Source organism: Globicephala melas, chromosome 16, assembly GCF_963455315.2.
Source record: "Globicephala melas chromosome 16, mGloMel1.2, whole genome shotgun sequence".
Taxonomy (NCBI): domain Eukaryota; kingdom Metazoa; phylum Chordata; class Mammalia; order Artiodactyla; family Delphinidae; genus Globicephala; species Globicephala melas.
In genome coordinates, this window is record NC_083329.1 from 83,527,229 (window position 1) to 83,552,376 (window position 25,148).

The window sequence follows — 25,148 nt, forward strand, 5'->3', positions numbered from 1 at the left end:
AGACCAATTAGAAAGCAGTTAGTAATTATTGCTGTGTGAAGCTTTTACGTCAAAGAATTATAGGATCTTAAAAAAGTTTTTTTTTGATAAAATGGTTAAGGAGGGAGGTTTAAAATATTGGTTCACAATATGCAAAGGAACGTGTGCTTGTGGCATTTAAAATGCATCATGTAGTAAGTAGTACTTTCTCCTCCTTTGGGCTTACGTTAGAAATACTAGCATGTTAGCTAGGTATACCTATTTTCAAAGTGATTAACAATTAACTTCTCATTTAAGTATTTGTAATGGTATTGATTAATGCCACTTAACCCTTATTTTAATTTACTGCTTGGAGCTTCTTTAGATACCAATGACGTTGAAAAATCTCTTTTAAATATAGGTAACTAAATTTCCTAAGTAATTAAAATAATGACGATTTACAGTGAGGAAAATTTTTATATTAATATTGAAGCAGAATATTAAGAAACTCTGTAACAGTTATCAGGGAGGAAGAAGTTTTTCTCTACCCTTCTAGGTTCTTCTGGCTGTCTAAGAATTAAATTGACATGAGACGGATTAGCAGGAGAAAATCACACAAAAGTTTGATAACATGTCTACATGGGAGAGACCCAGGAAGACAGAATCATGGCCAAAATGGCCAAAACCCTCACCTTAAATACTGTCTTCAGTTAAAGGCAACAGAGGATGTTGTGGGTAATGGTTTGGGACTTCAAAGGGGAGGAAGGCAATTCATATGGAGGTAGGAAAGGAACTGTTTTGTAAAGGAGCTTTTGCTGGACCAGCGGAGAGTAGATCAGATCTCTGGGCCCAGCGCTTTTTCCTGGCGGGTATCTCTGACGATAACTCTTTTCAGCTCTAATATGTGAATTCTTTAGGCAGCTAAGTGGAAGTAAAAAGAAAGACTTCCTTAGTCTTCTGTTTCTTAAAAATAATCAGCCTAACTTAATCCTAATGCCAAAGAGACACATTTTGGGGCAGCAATTTTTTCTCCCCCAGACAGTGAACTGTTGCAAACTTTTATAGTCAAGGCAAGGACACAGTTTGTCTTGGGAGAGTGGTGGTTTTCCGCATAACATGTGATTTCTTGTGTTTGTGCCAAGGGTGTTTCTTTTTTGTCTTTTTCTTTTTTGTAGGCGGCAACAATAGGCACATGTTAAATATTGATGAGTTTGACCTCCTGGGAGTTAAAGTATATGCACCCTTTTTGAATATAAATGCTATTTGGTTTATATGGTAAGCGCATAGAAATTTAGAGATTAGCATTTTAATGAAGTCTAATCTCAGTATTTTCTGATTCCCGCCCCCCACCTCGCCATTTTGTCAAAAAAAAAAGTTTGAAAAATGAAATTTTGAGATGACCGCTGATGTTCTCTCATGGAGATGCAAGGTCTGCACGAACATAAAAGCAGCACTGTGTGTAGTAACCTTTCCTAAACCATATGTCAAGCACATTAACGGTGTTTAAGATGATCAGTTATTGAAGAAAAGACCAATCCATTCGACCAGTATTTATTAAAGAGCCATGCTTCTGCAGGCAGGTTGGAGGGGGTAGTGTATGTGGCCTTGAGATTACCGTACCTCTGAACTGGAATGTGGCTTTCCTTTTTCCCCTTTAAATTTTTTCTTTTTTTGTTCAGCGTGGATCTTCCAGCTGCCAAGCCCTTCAGCAGGGACCAGGCATTGGATTCCGGTGGCGTATACTGAGGTCCTCAGACCCAGAGGCGCTCCTGGCGCTTCAGCGGTGGGGGGCGGGGCCGAAGGGCCGGGGGCGGTGCTGAAAGCGAACAGGGGCGGGGCCTTGTGCGTTCCGCGCGGCCATTGGCGGCGCTGCGTGAGCGCGTTCGGCCCCGCGCGGGCGGGCGCAGCCGCGGCGCGTTCTGCGAAGCGCGGCAGGTGCGTGGCCGGCCTCCCTCTTCTCAGCAGCTCGCTCGCCGCCTGAATCCTCGGGATCCCAGCGCGGCCGGGCCGAGGAGCTGGCATGGCCTGAATGCCCGCGGCGACGGCGGCGGCGGCGGCAGCAGCATGGGGAACCAGGACGCGAAGCCGAAGAGGAGTGCGGGCGATGCCCCGCACGGAGGCGGCGGCGGCGGCAGCGAGGACGCCGCCGGGCTCCGCGAGGCCGAGGGCACAAAGAAGGCGGGCGGGGGCAAGAAGGCGCCGGGCCGGCACGGCAAGGGGGGCGGCGGTGGGGAGCCGGGCAGGAAGAAGAGCCGGTCGGACCCCAGGGCCTCGGTCTTTTCCAACCTGCGCATTCGGAAGACCCTGTCCAAGGGCAGAGGTGCTGGCGGCTCCCGTGAGGATGTGCTGGACTCTCAGGCCCTGCAGGCCGGCGAGCTGGACAGCGCCCACTCCCTGGTCACCAAAATCCCGGACCTCAGCCTCTCGGCCGACGAGACGGGCCTGTCCGATACGGAGTGTGCCGACCCTTCCGAGGTGACGCGGCCCCGGGGCCCTGGCTCCGCCGGGGTCGGGAGCCCGGCGGTGGCCGAGGATTCGGAGACTGCGGCGGGGGTGCAGGATGGACAAAGGACTAGCTCGGGCTCAGACACAGACCTCTACAGCTTTCACTCGGCCGCGGAGCAGGAGGACTTACTCTCGGACATCCAGCAGGCGATCCGTCTCCAGCAGATGCAGCAGCAGCAGCAGTCCCTGAGCCCCGAGTCGCCCCCGGCGTCGCCCCCCTCCGCTGCCCCCCCGCCCGGGGCCTTGCCGGGCCTGGACCGACCCCCGCCGGGCCCAGGCGCCGAGGCGGCGCCGTCCGCACGCCCCGACCGGCCCCCGGCTGCAGAACAGCCCGCGGCCGCCGCCTTGCCGTCTCCCGGGTCGGCTCCCGGGTCGGCTCCCGGGGAGCGAGGGGCCGCGGACACGGACGAGGAAGGCGAGGAGGACGCTTTCGAGGACGCGCCTAGAGGCTCTCCGGGGGCGGAGTGGGGCCCGGCGGCGGGAGAGGCCCCGCGCAGGCAGGGGGCGACGCGCGAGGAGGGCGCGCCGAGGCCCAGCGTCCCCGCGGCCGCCTCCCCGCCCTGCAGCCCGGCGCGCAGCCCGCGCTGCTCCCGGGCCCGCCCGCTCCTGGCGCCCTGCTACGTCAGGACCACCACCCGGCAGCTCAGCTCTCCCGGGCCCTCCCCGGCCCCGTCCCCCAGCCAGAGCCCCCGGGTCCAGAGACGGCCGGAGTCCTCCCTGGACCGGGGGTCCGGAGCCGCCGCGGCCCCCGCCGCCGCTGCCGCCGCCCCGGCCAGGAAACCCCGCGCGGGCCGCAGCCGCTCGGCCGATTGGACCGCGGAGCTGGGCCGAGCGCCCGGGGCGGGGGTCTCGGCGCACCTGGCGCAGCGCGGGGCGGGCGGTCTTCAGGACGTGTTCGCAGGTGAGCGCCGGGCTCGGGGCCCAGGGCGCCTGCCCCTCGGAGACGTTTCCGTTTGTACACAGGGTCTTAAAGGGAGCAGCTTAGGCGCTTCTGCCCTAAGGCATCGGGAGCAAGGGCCGCTCTGTCCGCTTCTCCAAAATATCCCGGGTCACGCCAGGCAGATCGGCTCCTTTTTTGGCACCGTTTGCAAAGCCATCATTCTCTTTCCTTCCTCCTCCCACAGCATTAAAAATAACGAGATTGTTCACGGTCCTCTGACACATCATCTATTCTAGGACTGCTCTGAGGTACACGCCCATGTGCACGCATGTGACACGTAGTTTCTCTCTCAGCGATCGGCGTGGACGCCGTAGTGAACTTAGGTGGTCACTTCTGGTTGCTGACGCAACCAAATCTGATGCATACTTTCAGGAAATTAATGCATAGTGATCTAGAATATTAGGCATCATTTACATTTCGTTTCATGGCCCAGCCTGGAGACAGTGATGGTGAGCAGGCCAAAAGCACCCGGGACGCTACTACTGGTACCTTTCCAGCGTCCGTACGGACTTGGCAAAGCCGGCTGAACGGTCGGCTCACGGCGGAAAATGTGGAGCAGTGCGATGAGTTTATCCTTGCGTAGGTCCCACGCCTTTCCTTAAGTGCCCGCTGGTAGAGTGTCAGCTTGTTTCATGTTTACTAACTTCTCTTAATTTTTAAATGAAATAATTGAGTGTAAGAATTTAAGGAGCAGGGGAAAATGAGAATTCATGCAAGTCCCGGTAGGTAGTGATAAGTATTTGAATGATTAAAAATTTCAAATGTAATTTGAAAAGCTTAAAATCTTAGGTTCTGTGGCTTTAATAAATAGGGTATCTATGAAACAGTAGATGATGTTTCTCCAGAGCATGGATGCTTGTTAGTTAGGTAAATGCTGTTCATGTTTCGTACTTACTTGTATTGGCCACATTTTAAATTTCATCCATGGGCTATCTTTTATTTTACGTTTATAGATTCTTACACTTCAGAGTAGCCTCTTTGATTCATTTTACATGCTTGCTGTCCCTCTTTTACTTCTCCCTTCCCGATATCACGTAGGTTAAGTTAAAGGAATATTTATAGTCTAATATCCGTTAGATAAATTGTAAATAAAACAAAACAAAAAAGAAACATAAAAACGTCCAAAAGACTGATTTTGAAGGAAGAGGATCGGAAAGTTCTTTAGTTAACTTTTGTGAATTTAATGTTGTTAAGAAATTCAGTATGTCCTCCTTATCTAGGTGACACTCATTTTATATATTATTTTTCTAGAAATGAAAATATCACCAAAATTAAGATGATCATTCATTACTATTAATGGTTGTTCTGCTTTAGAATTTCAAATATATTCATTTCCTTCATTTAACAAATATATATATCTATGTGTACGGGGCAGCCATGTTATGCCAGGCAGTGTGTTAGATGCTAGGTGATATAAAGATCATTAAATCATGTCTCTGCCTTTCCAAGCCTCTCTGACAAGTGCACATAGAGATGTAGTACTCTGGGTGCATCAAGTGTGCAGTGACTTACCTCCTGGCAAGGGATGAGGAGACAGGAATTCATAGGAGAATTGGTCAGAGTCCTGAAGATCGTAGGACCCTAAATAGGTTGAAGTTTTGTTTCCATTAAGGAAAAAAAAAAAGGGTATTTTTGGAGCTAGCATTTCATTTAAATTTGCTAAGTATTTCCAAACTTGAAATTGGGACTCTTACAGGATTCCTGTTCAAGAGGTACCTGGGTTTTTTTGTTGACATCTCCAAGCAGGATTTTTTACTGTGCAGAGTTAGTTGCTTTAATATGGGCATCACCCACTTTATTTATTTATTTTTATATATATTTTTATTGAAGTTCAGTCGATTTTCAATGTTATGTTAATTTCTGCTGTACAGCAAGGTGACTCAGTTATGTACATATATACATTCTTTATGTTTAATATTATTTTCCATTATGGTTTATTACAGGATATTGAATAGAGCTCCCTGTGCTATACAGTAGGACCTTGTTATTTATCCATTTTATTTGTGATAGCTTACATCTGCTAACCCCAACCTTCCACTCCATCCCTCCCCCAACACCCTCCCCCATGGCAACCAGAGAACCATGTTCTCTATGTCTGTGAGTCTTTCTGTTTTGTAGATAAGTTCATTTGTGTCATATTTTAGATGCCACACATAAGTGATACATATGAGGCATTCCCTACTTTATATGTGATGCTTGGCTATAGTTGGCCAGTGACCAGTGGATATTTGTGTTGCAGTTTCTATATATTTGTCTCACTCACTTTCTTAAAAAAAAAAAAAAGGTAGGTTTAACCGAATCTTGTAACTGGTGGGCAAATGGAGGTAAACAAAGAGGTGAAAGTTTTCCAAGGTCACACTGTGATTCATTCAGAGGCTGAGCCAAAAATAGGAGCTGAGTCTACTGATTTGAGTCTGACTGTTCTTGCTTATTCCTCATTTTTGGGTGTTCAACACTGTAAGACGTCATATGGAGTAAAAACGTTAAAATATATTATAGAATTTAAGGCCTTCACTTAGGAGATTTCCAAGTTTCTGTTATTAATAAGGTGAATTCCTTTCATTGTTGAACGTGTGGCCTTCTTGGGCTGGATGCAGGGTGATTGATGGTCAGAGTGAAGCAGGTTTTCTCCAGACATCTCTCATGGAAGCTTTCCTGCGGTGGTCGAGTGAATCCAGGGTGACACAGCCTCTGTTCCTCAGCTGTTGTCTGTTTCCTTGTCATTTGGCTTTACATTTGGTTCTTTACCATCCTCTCCTATTTTATGGGTGTCTTGGAAATTACTAGAGCCCTGGGGAACCCTAGCATTGTCCTCAGGGAATTTGTTTTCTGGCCTTAATTTGCATGTCTTTGGATCAATTAATTGCCAGCTGCCTTTGAAGCAGGTGATAGTTATATCTCTAAACTTCCATGGACAGCTTTTATTTTTAAACCATAGAATGAAGGTTGTCAGCTCTGCAGGAAGGAACAGATGTTTTTTGCTTTTTACTGCCTTCCAAATGTAGGGAGAAAATTCGAGTGAAAAGAGATCTCCATGGCACATGTTTGTTTCTTTGGCAGATATAATAACATTTATTGGGAACCAAGACTTTATCTTGTTTTAGCTGTTAAGGAGCTGATGATGTTTTAGGCCACTACACTGAAATTTCACACTTCATTTGCTTGAAAAAACATCTTTTTCAGTGTTTAGTGCAAAAATTGCTGTGAAATTTAAGAGATTTCTTTGCACATGCTTTCCTTACAGCACAAGCTTGTGAATAGAATTTTGCAGTTAATTAAAGTGTAGACATGTGAAATGTTAAATTTGTGATGCTGAATCACTTTTGATAGAAGTCTTTCCAAAGTCAATTATGTGCTTATCCTTCTTTTTCTTAAACACGTGGCCTGAATGGTTCATCTGCTTTAACTGGCTTAATGTCATCTTTAGACCCATCATGGTTGCATCCCGTGAAAACACTGCTGTTGCCCTCAACTGCTGTTGAAGTGTAATAGGCTGGTGACTCCAGTTGGCTGTTGCTGAGGTTTTGTATCTGTGTGGTTTTCTTGACTTTTTCCTTCCCGTCAGCTATTGATTCTTAGAGCTGTCATAGGTCTCTTCTCCATCCCCCCCATTACTTCTAATTTGATTTTTGTGATCAATTTGTTATTGGTTTATGAATCCTGTGATTATGATGTTAGCTATATTTATTGCACTCTGCTAAATGCCAGGCTCTGTGTTGGTGCATTACATAATTATCTCAAATCCTTACGATAGTCTTGAGGTCTAGCTGTTTATCTTCGTTTTCCCAGTGAGCGAACCATGGTCAGGCAGGTAAAGTAACTTGCCTCAGGGCATTAAGTAGCCAATGGCCCATCTAGGATCTGTACTTAGAAAACCAAATCTGTTGTTAATGTGAATAAAATAAAATGAAGTGTGTCAGTGAGCTTTTGGAGCACTAGCTAGTCAATAAAGGGCGTGGGCTTTAAAATTTAGATTGCATGACTCTCATTTTGGCTTTTCTAAAGGTTATCTTGATTTTTATATCAAAGTGGAAAGAAGACCCTCTCTAGGAGTGCAGACTTTCTCACGCTGCTTGTGAAGTTATTAGATTGTGAACTTTTTAGAGCCTGGAGCAGTCTTATATCCAGCAGTAGCATCTGACAGAGTGTAGACGTCCAGTTATTGACCAATAAATGAGTGAGGGTCAGAAATCACCCCTGTTGTGTGTAATGCATCAGTGTTACTATGACAGGAAAGGGGATTACAAGAATGCCGTCTTTTCCCCTATATCTTGCATTACTGGGCTTCATGTATTTGAATCAGATTTGGCAGCATAAGCTGGGACAGGTAGCACTGTTCTCAAATCATTTTAATTTGGTCTAAAACATCCTTTCTCATGGTTCCTGTAAGGCTGTGGTTTGGATTGAAGTAATTTACCCCACTGGCCTGGCTTTTCATGCATTTAGGCATTTGGGTACAAGCCATGTGTACATGAACTTGAGCAGGTGCATTTAGAGCAGTGTTTCCTTCTGATTCCATTAAAAAGGTGCTGAGCACACACCTTGGGTGATGCAACTGTGGTTCCTCTAACTACTGGTATTCCAGATGTATCTGTATCCTAGCTGGCTGTTCAGTTAGGTGACTCTTAAGTAATTTTTTCTCATATGTATGAAGGTGGAGGAATCATTTCAAGTTAATAATATTACGATTAAATAGTGTATGTAAAGCCCCTACAACTCTGCCTGGTACATAGAAGGCACACAGTTGGTGCTATTTACTTGTCTGTCCTGGTTTATTGCCTTAATGGACTACATTGTTCAAAGTGGTCCAAACCAAATTTGTCACATCAAAACAAAACAACTCTGAAATTGTGTATAAACACTGGGAAAGATGTAATCCGATACTTGTTGAAAATTAATATTTCTAGTCAATAGGGTTTTTTTTGGCAAATTGTTTATATATCAGTTTTTTCTTTTCTTGCATTTTCAATGATTGTAAGCCTTTTTGTCACTTTGTCAGAAATTGTAGTTTGCTTGGGGGTTTGGATAAGGAAAGCATATGGTGGAGGATGACTGTGTGATTAGGGGGAGGTGGTGGTGTTTAAAGGGGGTTGGGGTAGAGGCTTTGCAGCTTCACCTCCCATGGTTTCCTTCAGAAACTCTCTACTTTAGTCAAGTTAATCTGCTTACTGTTCTATGAACAGTCATTTCATTCCGCTGACTTTGTGCCTTTGTCTAACAGTTTTCACTCTCCTGTAACACAATTTGTCTCTCTTGACTTAGCATCTGAAAAGGCTGATTGAATTCCCATTTCCTCTTTGGTATCTTTCCCAGCTGGGCCTGACTGGTGGTCGTCTCTGCATCTCTGTGCTTACTGTCTATATCATATCATGTATACTTCTTGGATTTGGGGATTCTTTAGGTCTTCCTTCTCACTTCCTTCTGCTTTTCCTTTCTCCTTGCCTGCTCACCTGATTCTGTCCATTCATCACCCGCTCCTGTCTATCCTCTGCGAGTACCTACTCCGCGCCCGCTGTGTGCCAGTCAGTCAGGTGTACATTGAGCACACTGAGGCCTTTATGAAGCTCGTTCACCATTTTCTTCAAACGGGAGTTGATTATCTAAAACTAGTAGAATTTAAGTTGGAAAGTTACTAACATTTTTGGGTGGTGGAAATTAATTATTTTCATTGAGTTATGATTGACTCAGTGGTGAAGGTAGAATGATACTTTGGTAGAATTTGTGTTGAGAGAACATCTATTCTGATTTTTGTGGATTGATTTTAACATAGCAATGATAATGCAGTAACTCTAAGCTTCCAAATATAAATTTTGTTGGTAATGAAAGAAGAGGAAAATTTCATTATTCCCTTCATTCCTGCTTTTGCATTATAAGTAACAACCTGATGTTAATGAAATTTAGAATGACGGGACCATTAGGAAGAAACAAATATGTACTGCCTTGTGACTTGATAGTTTTGGTTGTGATTTTAGTGATTGAAAACTTTCTGAGGCTTTTTAAATATTAAATATATAAATACATGGAAAATAAAACTTCTAGTCAATTTGAAATGGTAGTTAGTAAATCGAGGTATTGTAACATCAGAATGATAAGAACAAAAGATAAGTTATTGGATGCTTAAAAGAGGATGCTGACCATGCCAGAGAAGTGTTGTCTTTTGATACCTGCTCCACTGTGGGAGAGAGAGAGGGAAACCTTTGTATCTTCGTCCCCTTCAAGGATGTACCTGGAGGCGTTCATTGGGTGGGAAAATTACTGCCATTCCTCTGTGCACCGTACCTTGGACCCACTGGAGCCTTTATTATCTGTTATGCCAGAGCTGCAACGGGCCAAAAATAGTCCTTTTTATTTTCAGGGAGAATAGAATAATTTCTTGAGAAAATTAAGCCTTTGCTGTGTTTTAAAATTATGCTTAAAAGTGCTTAAACCTTACTCCTTCTTGTTTCTTTTTATTTAAAAAGTTTTTATTAGTAGTAGTATTTTTTTTGGCCATGCTGCACAGCTTGCAGGATGTTAGTTTCCTGACCAGGGATGGAACGCGGGCCCACAGCAGTGAAAGCCCCGTGTTGTGACCATTGGACCACCAGGGAATTCCTTGGGTCTCCTTTTATACTTCAGGCAGAAGAGTCTTGGTGGTATTGGGTTGGCCGAAATGTTCATTCGGTTTTTTCCATAAGATGGCTCTGGTAGCACTTAGTTGTCTCTAACTTCATTCGAAACAATTTTGTTAGATTGTATGTGACAGCTGTCATATCAGCGTGCATTTAAAAAACGTTATCAAAATTGGTGAATTTTTGTGTAGCCATCTTAATATTGAAAATGAAAGAAAAACCAACATTTTTGGCATATTATGCTGTATTATTTCAAGAAAGGTAAAAATGCAATGGAAACACACAAAAAAAGATTTGTGCAGTGTATGGAGAAGGTGCTGTGACTGATGGAACATGTCGAAAGTGGTTTGCAAAGTTTCGTGCTGGAGATTTCTCACTGGATGATGCTCCACAGTTGGGTAGACCAGTTGAAGTTGATAGCGATCAAATCGAGACATTAATTGAGAACAGTCAACGTTATACCATGCGGGAGATAGCTGACATCCTCAAAATATCCAAATCGAGCGTTAAAAATCATTTGTACCAGCTTGGTTATGTTAATTGCTTTGATGTTTGGGTCCACAGAAGTTAAGTGGGAAAAAAATCCTTCTTGACCGTATTTCCCCATGTGATTCTCTACTTAAACGTAATGAAAGCGTTCTGTTTTTAAAACAAATTGTGATGGGCAATGAAAAGTGGATGCTGTACAACAATGTGGAATGGAAGAGATCATGGGGCAAGCGAAATGAACCACTGCCACACCAGAGGCCGGTCTTCATCCAAAGAAGGTGATGTTGTGCATATGGTGGGATTGGAAGGGAGTCCTTTATTATGAGCTAATTCTCAACGCCGAAAGATTAATTCCAACAAGTACTGCTCCCAATTAGACCAACTAAAAGCAGCGTTCGACGAAAAGCTTCCGGAATTTGAACAGAAAACGTGTAATCTTACATCAGCATAACGCAAGACCACATGTTTCTTTGATGACCAGGCAAAAACTGTTACAGTTTGGCTGGGAAGTTCTGATTCATCCGCTGTATTCACCAGACACTGCACCTTCAGATTTCCATTTATTTCTTTAAGAAGAATTCTTTACAAAATTCTGTTAATGGAAAAAATTTCAATTCCCTGGAAGACTGTAAAAGGCACCTGGAACGGTTCTTTGCTCAAAAACATAAAAAGTTTTGGAAAGGTGGAATTATGAAGTTGCCAGAAAAATGGCAGAAGGTAGTGGAACAAAAAGGTGAATACATTGTTCAATAAAGTTCTTGGTGAAAATGAAAAATGTGTCTTTTATTTTTACTTAAACACCGAAGGCACTTTTTGGCCAACCCATGATCTAGTGCACATGTGTGGAGAAGAATTCTGTGTCATTTAAATTGTGGCTTTATACACAGAGCAGCACTGCGGCAGGCGTGCAGGCTGAGAAGTCTTTCCATCGACCTCCCTTTTTAAGTATACTACTGGTTTCCTGTAAAACGTGGCGATAATTTCTTACCTCCTCTTAGTGCCCTGGTTTCCCAGGTTGTAAAAGTGAGTGTAATCCTGGTGGGAAGCTGCTTCCTCCAAGTCTTATCCATCCCAGCAGTTCTATAGGAGTGATGGTTCCAGGAGTTATCCTTTTCTCCAGATAATGATACTTTGCATATTTAGAACTTTACTGTTAGAGTGGAAGAAAATCCCTATGTAGGGGGATCCACTTTTTTCTCACTGTTGTGGCCTCTCCCGTTGTGGAGCATAGGCTCCGGACGCGCAGGCTCAGCAGCCATGGCTCACGGGCCCAGCCGCTCCGCGGCCTGTGGGATCTTCCCGGACCGGGACACGAACCCACGTCCCTTGCATCGGCAGGCGGACTCTCAACCACTGCACCACCAGGGAAGCCCGAGGAACCACTTTTACTGTGGAGTAAAGATGCTCTGGGCATCGGTACTAGCTGGTGGTAAGACGTTGGTGGTTTTGATCAGTTGTTAATTGATGCTAAAGGGGATTTGGGTTGGTTGGAAAGCTGTTATCTGATGTGCACTTGGGACCTTGTGTTTTTGTACACCAGGGTAGTGACTGCGGGTATGGTGGGTGGTGGACCTGTTTTATGGAATCTATAGATGGGAAGGCTGTGGTGTTCGATGTTATGACCCAAGGATTTAGAGTGTATGGAGTCTAAATACACTCCAAATTCTAATAGTGACACCAGATCCATTGAGGAAATCCTTAGATTCATTATCTAAGGACAATAAGAGTCTCCGATTCTTGAATGGGCTATAGATTTGCATTTTTCCTTTTAGTTTAAACTTCTCAGTAAAAGTAGTGGTACTAATTCGTATAAATTATTTCAGTATACTTTAATATATTGGTTTTGTCCTCAATTTTCCATACTATTTTATACACTTACTTAAATAACTTTTATGAGTGCATGGTATTTCACTTAGAAGTTTGCGTTGACATGAAATTTTCTGAAGAGACTAGACAGATAAAACGTTTTGAGAGCTTTTAAGTATTTTACCTTTTTAAAAAGTTTTATTGGCCTTAAAGTAGTGCAGCTTGTTCAAGCTCATTAAGAAGCAAATAGGCTAGAAAGGAACTATTTCAGGATTCCAAACAAATGCATTTGAATACTCTGTGGAAAGTTTTGGAAGCCATGAGTCTCTTCGTTATTAACATAAAAGTCTTATCTTTGAGAAGAGTCATAAAAACAGTGGGGTAACAATAGAGATGGTTTTTGCAAACATATACTTGTAGATAATTTCCCCCACCCAGCACGTTTCAAAGCTATAGACCAGCACTTGCTGCTTGGAGAGGTGAGGGATGTGGTTTCTCCTTGGGAGGTGTTACATTTTGCAGCTACCCAGGATGTTCAGCACTTATTTCTCACTGTCCTTGCTGTGCTATTTTGGCTAAACGGCTTTGAGGGTGTAAAATGTTTGGATAGTATCCTGGCAGTTTACTTCAGGATATAGGGCTTGATGTGTCTTTATTTTGTTCTTGGAAAAATTAAAAATGTGTCGACTCCGTTGGATCCAATATATTGTTGGTGGGCTAATAAGGCTGAATAAGAACTGCAGTGATTTAGGTGGAGAGCCATTTGTCTCTGGGCTGAAAATGTGATGTAAGTGAAGGGGTGATTCTGGAAGCCTTTTATCTCTGACTTGGATGATTTCTCTAAGGAGCCTCACTTGACTCTAAATTCGCAGATCATTTTCACTACCATCTGCTTCAGGATAATAAAAGCTGAGCATGTGGCCTCCTGGCTTCATCACCGCCTAGATCCAGTGGACGGCTGTCTGCACCTCTGGCCCCTCCTTTCTGCATCAGGCTCGTCATTGAGCTGTCACAGGTCCAGGAGTGTCACTGTGTCTAATGGGTCACTGTACCTACTCTTTTCCCTCCCTCTAAATACCTGCCTCCTGGGATTCCCAACCGAGGTTTGGCTGTCCAGCCTTGCCACACCCCTTGGTTTTCTCACCCTTCTCATACTTGAACTTGACCTCAATTAGTCCTTCCATTTTCTCTATTCTTAAATTTCTCTTTGATAAGTCTTCTAATTTCTATTCCCATTGCCTCTACATTTCCTAGAAAAGATTATCCAACATTGAGATTCTAAACGTTCTCCCTGTCCTCAGTCTGGCTCTTTTCCAGTAATTCGCTACAAGGCAAGAGAGTCCACTATTTAAAATACAGAGCTGAACTGGCCGGTCCCAGAGTAGAAACATTTCAGTGGTTCCCTCTTGCCCTGAGACTAAAGTTCATATACACTACACATATATATAAAAATACAACATATTATGTATAAATGATTACATATTTTATATATATATACTTAAAATTTTTTAAAAAAATTATTTAACCATTTTTTAATCAAACTATAGTTGATTTACAATGTTGTGTTAGTTTCAGGTGTACAGCAAAGTGATTCAGTCATATATATATTTTCTTTTTCAGATTATTTTCCATTATAGTTTATTACAAAATACTGAATACAGTTCCCTGTGCTATACTGTAGGTCTTTGTTTATCTGTTTTATATATCATAGTATACATGTGTTAATCTCAAACTCCTAATTTACCCCTCCCCCTGCTATCACCTTTGGTAACCATAAGTTTGTTTTTCTATGTCTGTGAGTCTATTTCTGTTTTGGAAATAAGTTCATTTGTATCACTTTTTTTGGTTTCCACATATACGTGTTATCATATGATATTTGTCTTTCTCTGTACTTTACTTAGTATAATCTCTAGATCCATTCCTGTTGCTGCAAATGGCATTATTTCATTCTTTTTAATGGTTGAGTAACATTCCATTGTGTATATATACCACATCTTCTTTATCCATTCATCTGTCAGTGGACACTTAGGTTGCTTCCATGTCTTGGCTGCTGTAAATAGTGCTGCTATGAACATTGGGGTGCATGTATCCTTTCAAACCATGGTTTTCTTGGGATGTATGCCCAGGAGTGGGATTGCTGGATCATATGGTAGTTGTATTTTTAGTTTTTTGAGGAACCTCCACAGTGGTTTTCCATAGTGGCTGCACAGTTTACATTCCCACTACCAGTGGAGGAGGGTTCCCTTTCCTCCACACCCTCTTATATACACACTTTTGTATATTATTATTTACTGTGCTGCAGTTTTTCTCCCCTTGCTTAGTCTCTGTCCCTCCTCTGTCTTGAATGTTCCGAGTCCTTTTTCGGGTAGCTTGTACTCTCCCTAGTAGTTCTAGGTCTTACTGACACTCTCTCCCTGGTCTTGAGGACAGAAGTGCGCGTTTATTGGTACCCTGAGGGCATTGTTAGTCCATGCAGAACTCTTCACGTTGTCCTTGGATTTATTTTCTGTATTTTCATTTCCTATTCTGACCTCCCCTCATGGATGCAGGGAACAGCATTTTTTTTGGGAACAGCTTTTATGTGTTTGATTGATATCCTTAAAATTGTATGTATTTTTGTAAAGTGTGTAGTATTTCTGTGTGTTTTTAATTTTCTGTTATACAAACAGTCGAATTGTAGACTTCATTCTTTTGCTTTTTTTTTTTAACTCGGGAGCCTTTGGGGAAAAAATGTACAGATTTTTCCTGGTGAATGTTTATCAGGTGGGTTGTTTCTTACTGCTTTATTCTGTTACAAAGAGTGAGAGTTCCTCTGGGTCGTCCAGCCCCAGGGACACTGTTCATATCTGTTGTATGTGAGTCTCGACCCTGGAGGTGTGTATTGTGGCCGTGGATGGTCCTTACCTTTGATTTCCGCATCTGCCAGGGTGGACGTCTAGATGCCACCACAGACAGCACTGTGATTAGTATTCCCACACGGGTCCTGTGTGAGAACTTCTCTGGAATGTATATTCAGGGGTGAGATTGCTAGGTTAAAAAAATGAAAATTTACTTAATTTGTATGGGTACTGCCAGTTTAGTTTTTAAAATATTTCTCCCAGTTTATACTCGCTAGCACAGCAAATCAGCATTTATCTAATTTTTGAATTTTTACTAATCCAATGAGAAAGTGGTATGTCATTGTTTTACTTTTTACTTTGTATTTATCTGATGGCTAATGCCTTTGAGAAAAACTTTGTGTGTTTTTAGCTGTTTGGGTTTACCCTTCTGTCAATTGCCTGTTCATATCTTTGTACCTTTTCTATAAGGTTTCCTGATTTTTCTTGTTTGGTCACAGAGGTTCTCTGTGTATTCCAGATGCGACTCTATTACCAGTGTTGAGGATGTGATGGAGCATTGCTAAACCCCCTCTGGTCTTCTTTCCTTACATTATAGGCTCTTGTAAAAGTGATGTTTCTCAGAGTCCCTTGTGGGTTGTGTTTTAGATGTGGTTTACGTTGGATGAATTCGTGCCACGTCTGGAAGACCTCGACAAGGTCCAGGATTGACCTCTGCTGTTTGCTCTTTCAAGCCAAGCAGAGGCCTGGTGTCCAGGCACCACTTCCCACAGGCCCTGGTGTGGCCCCGGCGGGCACAGCCCAGTTCTGGGCTGGCAGCAGGGGTGGCCCAGCTGGGAAACCTCCTGACCTGGGAGCCAAGTGTGCTCTTGGGACCCAGGCCTTAGATCAGAGAAGAGTGGCCACTGCTTTGGTGGCCTTGTTCTCAGTCACGGCTCTGTGAGTGGTCTCTACTTTGTCTTCAGCCCTTCCAGGACTCTGTAAGACAAGGAATACGCTGCCGTGAGTCTCTTGCTATTTAAACTATTTGGAGTGGATTCAGTTCTATGTAATTGTTGAAATTTTGACATATAGAATCAATTTTTAAAAAATAAATTTATTTATCTTATTTATTTATTTTTGGCTGCGTTGGGTGTCCGTTGCTATGCGCGGGCTTTTCATTGTCGTGCGGTCTCTTGTTGTGGAGCATGGGCTGTAGGTGTGTGGGCTTCCGTAGTTGTGGCACACGGGCTGGAGAGTGCAGGCTCAGTAGTTGTGGTGCACGGGCTTAGTTGCTCCGTGGCGTGTGAGATCTTCCCGGACCAGGGATCGAACCCATGTCTCCTGCATTGGTAGGCGGATTCTTAACCACTGTGCCACCAGGGAAGCCCTAGAATCAATTTTTGATGTTATAAATATCTTCCCCTAGCATTTCATCCCTTTTTAAAATTTGTTGTGTCCTTTGTTGAACAGAAGTACTTAATCTTGCCATAATCAGATCTATTTTTCATCTGTGGTTTGTGCTATTTTCTTCTGATTTAAGAAATCCTTTCTTAGGCTCAGGTCACCAACATTCTCTCCTCCCCAGCCTTCTATAGTGTTATTGATTCACCATCTACATTTAAACATCTGCTCTGTCCAGAGTCCTCTTGAGCGTGTGGTGTGACACACATGGCAAAGCAAAGTTTTCAGCATCGTCTACTAAACAATTTTTACTCATGGATGTTTAATGCCATCTTTAGATTTAGATTTAGATTATTCAGATTTAGATTATTCAGATTTAGATTATTCCCATACCCTGTCTGAGGGTCTGTTCTCTTCCTTGCATGGATGTTTTTCTGTCTTCGGTGGGTACCAGACAGCTGTCATAAATGTGCTTTGCAATATGTCTCATTACCTGGAGGAGAAGTGTCCCCTTTTTCAAAGTTTGAACATTATCAGGACTTAGCCGTTGATGGGCTTATAGTTTTTTATATAAATTTAAATTAAGTGGTTGAGGTTTTTTTTTTGGTTGAGGTTTTTAAAAAGTCCTGATGGTGCTCAGTTTATTAAATTTGTAGATTATATTGAGAACTATTATTTTAATAATGTCATCCAAGACTGGAAGACCTCTTCATTTATTCAGATCATCTTTTATGTCCTTTTAATAGAGTTTTGGACTTTTTTTAATGGAGAGTTTGTGTTTTCTTTGCTGAGTTAGTTTCTGGGTGCTTCATGTGTTTCATTGTTAATGGGAACGGTATTTTACTTTTGAATTGTTTCTAGTTATTGTTGGGGTAAAGAAATGTTTTCATTGTCTTTCAGTTGTAAGTATTATGGGATCTCCCTTATGAATATTTTTTAAACCTAAAGGTTATTTAGTCATTTCTGTGGTTTATAGCTACAATTCTAACACTAACTCTGATGTGTGGGTTTTTTCCCCACATCACCAAGCAGTTCTCTGGGACACCAGCTGGGTATCCTACAATTCAACTCAATTCTGATAACACTACTTACCTGGAGATGGTGTCAGGTCCCTCAGACTAAGGGCTCAGTCCTACAAGGCTGCCAGTCTTCAGATGCCAGTCACAGGTCCAGGTTGTCACCTGGGCTTCTGACTGAGCAGCTTATAGGTTCCAGCAGCCCCCTCCTTGGGTTTAATTCTCTACAGCAGCTTATAGAACTCAGAGAAGCATTTCACTCTCCAGATTACCAGTTTATTATAAAAGGATATAACTCAGGAAGAGTCAGATGGAAGAGATGCACAGGGCAAGGTATGGGGAAAGGGCACGGAGCACCTGGGTGCCGCTCTCCCTGAATCTCCACATGTTTGCTGACCCAGAAGTTCTCTGAACCCTGTCCCCTTGGGTTTTTATGGAGGCTTATTTACACAGCCTTGATTGATTAAATCATTGGACATTGGTGATTGAATCAGTCTCCAGCTCTGCTCCTCTTTCCTCCCTGGAGGTCAGAGGTGGGACTGAAGGTTCCAACACTAAAGACAGGGTTGGTTCCCCTGACAACCAGCCCCCATCCTTAGGTGCTTCCAAAAGTCACTGCATTAACATAAACTCAGTGTACTTGAAAGGGGCTTGTTATGAATATCAAGACATCTTTTTTGCTCCAATCATTTAGGAAAGTCCAAGGGTTTTATTTATTTTGTTCTTTATTTTTTATTTTTTTAGAGCTAGAAGACATTTTCTATTTTTTATTAGCTTTAATTTTCATGAATAAAAGCAGTTTCCTGTCTTACCCCTTCTGATCCTTTGATTACTCCCCTTTCAACAGAGGCAACAATTCACAACTTATGTAGCAGTTTTCTTTGGCATTTGCCTAATTATTTCTAAAATATCTCCATTTTCGATTTCCAACTCCCCATCACGATAGATGGGGTTTTAGTTTTCTCACATCTACCTCTCTTATTACCTCCTGTGCCCCCAATTCCATAACAGAGATCACAGATTTTTATAAAATAAAAAGTAATATTTAGATTCTTAGGACTATGCAAATAGTGGTCACTGCAAAGTCATATTGTATACTATGTTCAAACGTCCTTTCTTATATCATGCTTTCTATTTCCTGGAGTTAACAATTATTATTATTTTTTTTCGTCTTCCTGCTTTTCTAGGAGAATTTTTCAGATGCTTCAAAATTTTTGACTTAAATATATCTTTAATATTCCCTATAAACTCTAAGAGATCAATTTATTTTTTCCCCTGGAGGCCACCTTTCCAGAGGACTCAGGCCCCCTGCTCCAATCTACATTGGTTGTTCTCTAATCTTGCTGATCACCTATCATTCCTGGACTTCCTTTCACATCCTCTGTTTCCCCTGGACCCCTGTAAGTTTCTATTTTTTGGTTTTCTCCCTGTTTGCTGAAGTATATCTTCTAGGACCTTAACTAGAGAAGGTGAATACACCGTGCAAATATTTGAGCCCTTTTATATCTAAAAATGTCTTTATTTCACCTACATAACTACTGGAAATTTGGATGTCTAATTATAGGCTAGAAATCATTCTAAGCTCAGATAGTTCTAAAGTAAATTTTATTAATGTATAGTTTATATACAACAACATGCACCATTTTCAGTGTACAGTTTAATAAACTTGGCAAATGTATAAACCCATACATAACCTTCCACCTCAACCAGAAAACAGAATATATCTATCACCTCCAAAAGTTCCCTCAAGCTCCTTGGCTGTCAGGCTTCCCTACTTTACCCCACTGCTGGCAACCAATGATGTTGACTTTTTTCACTCATCATATTTTTGAGGAAATGCCAAGGGTTTTAGAAGCTCTGTGCCAGAAATTGGACAAAGACCAAATGCATATTTCTTATTATAAATCACAATATCGCAATAGTCATATGGGATTGTAAAGGCAGTCCTTTAATCTTCGTTTACAGCAAAATAATTGAAACAATCATAGAACATAATGTACATTGTGTAGATTGTTTTGAAATTACTGTGACTCTTTTTGGGCTTACATATTATCAGTCTTTGTGAATCTGTGCTCTGTTGGGGAAGGTATAATCCTAAAATCCAGAAACGTCATTAATATTCTAATTTAGTAGGTTGTGTTTCACACTCAACATTAATAAAAATGTCTAATTAAAAAAATGCTTCAAAAAACATCATTTAAACCACTGTATATTTTATCCAAACAGAAAACCCCACATTCCTTGGTTTCCACTACCGGCTTCTGCTGGTTTGCCTCCTGTGTTTTGGGCTGGCTTTTGTTACCTTCTCCTGGTCCTCTTCTTCCGCCAGACCTTTGCTAAGTACATGCTGCTTCCCCTGGGCTTCAGTCCATCTGAACATTCATCCCCGGGAACCCTTTCCCTGAATGTGGATGACTGCATGGTTCAGGTCTCTCTGTGAATTTCAGACGCAGATTTCCTGTTGCCTTGAAAAAATCTTGACATGGGCTGTGGGAGGCGGTCCACGCTGAGCTTCTCTGTCCTCCAAAGCCACCCTGCTCCCTTGTTCATTGCCTGCCTGGTGGGTGGTAACAGCATCTCCTCAGTCAGAAGTCTGAGAGGTGTAAAGTTAGCAGGTTCCTTGCATTTCCTCCTCAGATCAGATCCTCCAGTCACTAACCCCTGTTAAAATATACCTCTGAAATTTAAAAAAAAACAAAACCAAAACTCATCCCCTTCTTTCCAGGAGAGTTCTTAATGCTCTTCTCAGAATTATTCTATGGCTCTCCATTGACCAGGACAGATTTTAAGCCTGAGATTGATGTTGAAGAAGAAGATCGAACGTGTCTGGGACAGAGGAGCTAGATTTGCTAACACTGTGTGTGATTCATTCAGCGTCAGGGAGCCGTCCCTCAAAGAGGGTCCAGCTTTGGAACAGCTGGTCTTGGGAGGGGCGATTTCACTATTTACTGGAGATGTTCAGAGGCTGGTTGAAGATCTACTGATGTGACCACAAACCTGGAGAGGCTGAACTTGACCACTGACTTTCCTTCCAACTAGAAGAGTCAGTGATGTTTGACTTCAGAAGCTCAGAGCAGCTGCGATGGTCTGTGTGTCTCATTCCTTTTATTTGGGGCTGCTTTAAATATGTAAAAAAACTCTTCAGCCAGAGGTATTTTAAAGCTGCCATTTATTAGACTCACTTTTATTGATTTAACATAATAGACAGAAATTAATTTTTAAAGCATTTTTCCTTTTGACATTTCTATAATTTTTTCCTTTGAAGTTTGATTTGTTTCACGATCTTTGAAGAAATTACCAGAGACATCCGTAATCTAACATAGGTCCTGAAAAGGGGTTGGTTGTCACTGTCACATATGTCCTATGATATTACTTGGGTGATTTTATTAGATTCATTTGACTAAATTTCTCAGCTTGTTCTTGTCGTATTTCAGTCCTTGATCAACTGAAGTTGCATAGTTTCTTTTTTCTCTTCCCCCCAAAAAAGCCTTGATGGATGCCAAAACTGAGCTTTAAATTTATATAATTTTGAGTAGACTGTTCAGTGACTCTTGTCAGAGCTCTCTACACCGAGTCACTTTTGAATGCTCTGTCTCTGTGTGATGTTTTATTGTAGTTGACGCTGAGCATAGTTTTTTACTGCTATTCTCCATACTCTCAGTGTCGGGTAACCAAGATGCATCACACATGAGACCCAGGTCACCACACAGAGCAGTCAACTTCTTCAAAACGGATGTGAAGACACATTACAGGCACTTACTGTTAAGGACTCAGATAGACCATCAGCAAATCTGTACCCAGTCTGTAGAGTTTTATTAAGTTTAAAATATCTTGTCTTCCTTCCTTCCCTGGAGTTTGGAGCCTGAGGACAGGTGTCTTCCTGTGACAGCGTCTGGACCAGCCCTGGCTGTGGGCTTGGTGGGCTCTGAGCCTGGGGTGCAGGGAGCTTGCGACCGTGTGCGGAGCCCTTGGTGAGCTGTGGTGTTGTCTCTGGGGGTGGGCCCATCTGGGTCCTTGCACCTCCTGTGACACGTCCAGCCATTTGACCACATGACGGCCTTCTTTCCTCGAGAAAGTTCTAGATGTTAATACTCCTGAGACCCCTTCAGTCACTGTGAAACTTGTAGCCTTGTGGATCTGATACTAGACGTGTTAATTTCCACTCGATTGTACTTGGCCTGTCTCTATTTTCTTATTTATCCTGCAGAGGTCATCAGTGTATGATGATCTGTACATAACATGTGATCTCTCTCTGCTCGCTCCATCATACACTTAAGCAATTATCATTAATGTTGTGGACTTGCTGGTCCACAACCTCATTTCCTCTTATTATTTCAACTGCTAGATAATATAGGATTTCAGGAGAAATTTATTAGATATGTCTGAGCTATAAAGTCAGAAAAAAGTTTAACATAATGAGACTTCTGTTTAACTCTTTTTTTGCATAAGATATGTGGCCTGTGGAAACAAAAACTTATGTTGATGCCTTTCAGAATATAGCAATTACATTGTTCATCCTTCAACCGTTACAGCATACACAAAAGGAAAAATACCCATTTTATGTTTCTAGGCTGTTAAAATATAAATTAAAAACATGATTATAAGTTAGTGATATTATGGGACATAGGATAACATACAAACTCGCACCTAGCCTTCCCCCGTGTATAACCTGGGATGTTACTCAAATGTTTGGGCCTTGATTTCTTTTTAGGCAAAATTGGAGGATTGAGGCAAATAATCACTAAGGTTTCTTCTGGCTCCAAAATGCTGAAAATTAAGTGGTGGGTTGTCACTGAGTTATTTAATCCTAGAAATGACAAAAAGTACAGTAAAAACAGAAAAGTTACATGCATTATCCAGGCTAGGGGAAAAAAGTCTCCTGCTGTCTCCACGTATTAAAAGTTTCTCTTCCTGTTTAGATACTTTATTTTCTCCAGTAGATGGAGAAGGAGCCAGAGGCTTTCCCTGCTCTGTGATATCACTATTACTCTGTGTCTTTTCTGCAAGGGTGTCCTGCCTACATTGTCCTGTTTTATTGTTATTATGGACAAGGAGCGTGTTTTCCTCGTGATGAAATTCTTGGTGGACCAGGACATTCTCTGGCAAATGATAGACTCCTGAGTGCTTGGTTGTATCTTGTCTTTGCTGCCAACAACCCCCGCCCCCTGCCGCCATTTCCGCCGAGGATGTTCTAAATAGAGTGCATGTAAAGTATTCCTTCTGGAGCTTTGGTCATTATGACTAGCTCGTGAGCCCTTGCAGGGCACAGACCTCGTGGTCTCTGTCTTTTATATCTTAGCACAGAATGTTGGTCAGAAGACTTTCCCAGAGTTGCTGGCCCACCCAGAAGTGGAAGACGCCTGGAATAAAAATTAGGAGAGCAGAACATGCGTCCAGTTCTGGCACTGCCACTTTCTGGTCTTAGGACATCAGGCAGATTCTAGAACCTTTTCGTTCTTCAGCTGGTTTCTTTGAAATCACGGGGATAAATCCTTGCTCTGCTTTTCAAAGCTGACAGTAGATATAGATGTGCCTTTTACATGGTATAGTTCTATCCAAGTAAAAGGTTTTCTGCTTTTTATAGTGTCACTGCTCACCCACCCGAGAGAACTCCAGTGCGGAGATCGATGATTTTACTTCATTGTGCTAGATTTGTTGTGATGGTAAATAGTCCTTTAGGACTGTCCCCGGGCTGTTGTTTCCATGTTTAGCCATGTGATATTTGCTTAGCAATGCAAGAGGGGTATTTATAGCTACAGTCAGCTCTTTGTATCCACGCGTTCTCTGCATCCACCATTTCAACCAACTGCAGGTTGAAAATATGTTTTTTTAAAAAAATTCCAGAATGTTCCAAAAAGCAAAACTTGAACTTGCTGCGCACCAGCAACTGTTTACGTAGCATTTACATTGTATGTACAACTATTTACATAGCATGTACATGGTGTTCGGTATTAAGTAATATAGAGATGATTTAAAGGGAGGATGTGTGTAGGTTATATGCAAATACTAGGCCCTTTAATATAAGGCACTTGTGCAGCTGCAGATTTTGGTACCGAGGGTGTCCTGGAACCAACCCCGCGGGGATACTGTAGTATGAGTGCAAAGCGGCTCCACGTGCTGAAGTTTACTAAGTGTGTAAGGACATATGGGAGGAGGGAGAGACGATTAGTTCAGAAATAATCAGAGCATTTGTGGTTAGTAAGTTCCTTGACTGTCATTGGATGAATGTTATTTCATTTAGCAAGTCGGTTTTTGGCAAATTGATTTAGAGCTGCTTTGTATATAGTAAGAGCTCAGTAAATATCGTTGATTAAATAACAAATGAAAATACAAAGTAAAATGAAGTTTAAATAGCTGAGCACTTAGAAAAGTTATGCTTATTCATATTCTAGGGCCAGCATTTTCGTTTGTTGGTGTGGTCAACACATCCTGTCTAGAAACAGGTGCTGTGACCCAGGACAGAGTGAGGGGACCAGGAGTTGGGGGCACCCCAACTGTGTGTCACATGGGGTAGGAGGTAGGGTGGGGACGGGGGTGCTGGAGGGACCCTGGAGCCTGTGTTTCCTGGTCACAGGAGCTGGTTTGTACAGTGAAGAAGGAAGGGTGGGTCCAGAAGCTTTAGGTCAGCCTGTTCTCCCCAGTTTAGGTACAAGGCCTCCGATGTCTGTTGGGGCCAGTGTGTCCCAATTAAATCCCCAGCCATCAGTGTGAGAAGCAAAACAGAAGGTCGTGTCTCTGTCCATTCCCCCCGCTCTGGTCAAATTACATCTGTTGGTCAGAAGGGGAGTTCAGTTCAGTCCAGCTGGTGTGCAGGTCATAGAAAAAAAAAAAAAAAAAACTTGTTATACTCCTACTGCAGTGATTTGACTCTTTAATAAGTGAAGTCGTGTCTGCTATTTTTGCAGAATCAGGAGCATACCTTGTTAAGCTGTGTAATCTTGAGTATTTCACATAATATTTTTGACATACTGTTCCACGTCATTAAACCTTTTAAATAACATGATTGAAGATATTAATTGTTAAAGCTTGGTCATACATAAAGCAGAGGTGTGATGAAGCCCCATGGGACCACCACCCACCTCCCATAATTATCAGCATTATTTACCCTGTAATAGCTTCATCACCTCCAACCCTCACCACCCTTTTTTAATGGACTAATTTGGACAAATTCCTGGCATCATGTTATGTGAATCTCAAATACTTAAGTCTGCATCTCAAAAATGTACTTTTTAATATGCCACAATGGCATCATTATATTGAAGGCACATAGAATTCATTGTTTAGGGTTAGTGTTAGGGTAGCCCTAACCCAACAGACAACACTAGTCTGTTAACTAGGCATTCACAGACTGTCTGAAACCCTGGGCGAGAATAAGTCCAGGCTGACATGGTGTGACCCATGCTTGGGCCTCTTCTCTCTCTTCCTGGAGAGACAGCATGGGAGCTTTTTGGGCAGTGCTGTGGACTTTACAGTCCCCGCCCCCCACCCCAGGTTTACCTGTCTCCTTGTGTTAACTCTGAATGACTTGTGGGTTTGGGGATGACAGCTTGATGTCTTCTTTGCAGATTTTTCAGTTGACCTTTTTTTTTTTTTTTTTTTTTTT

General features: G+C 42.5%; 1 protein-coding gene across 2 annotated transcripts in view; it reads left to right on the forward strand.

The window, feature by feature from the left end:
- The first annotated feature begins 1,839 nt into the window (after positions 1-1,839).
- The window catches only part of FMN2 (formin 2), a 310,405-nt gene continuing 287,096 nt past the window's right edge, over positions 1,840-25,148 (forward strand). Inside the window, exon 1 of one of the 2 annotated variants that reach the window (XM_060286264.1) lies at positions 1,840-3,364. In XM_060286264.1, coding sequence (XP_060142247.1) covers positions 2,023-3,364 — 1,342 coding nt within the window. In that variant the 5' untranslated portion in view covers positions 1,840-2,022. The remainder of the gene's footprint in view (positions 3,365-25,148) is intronic. The other variant, XM_060286265.1, reaches the window with a different exon arrangement.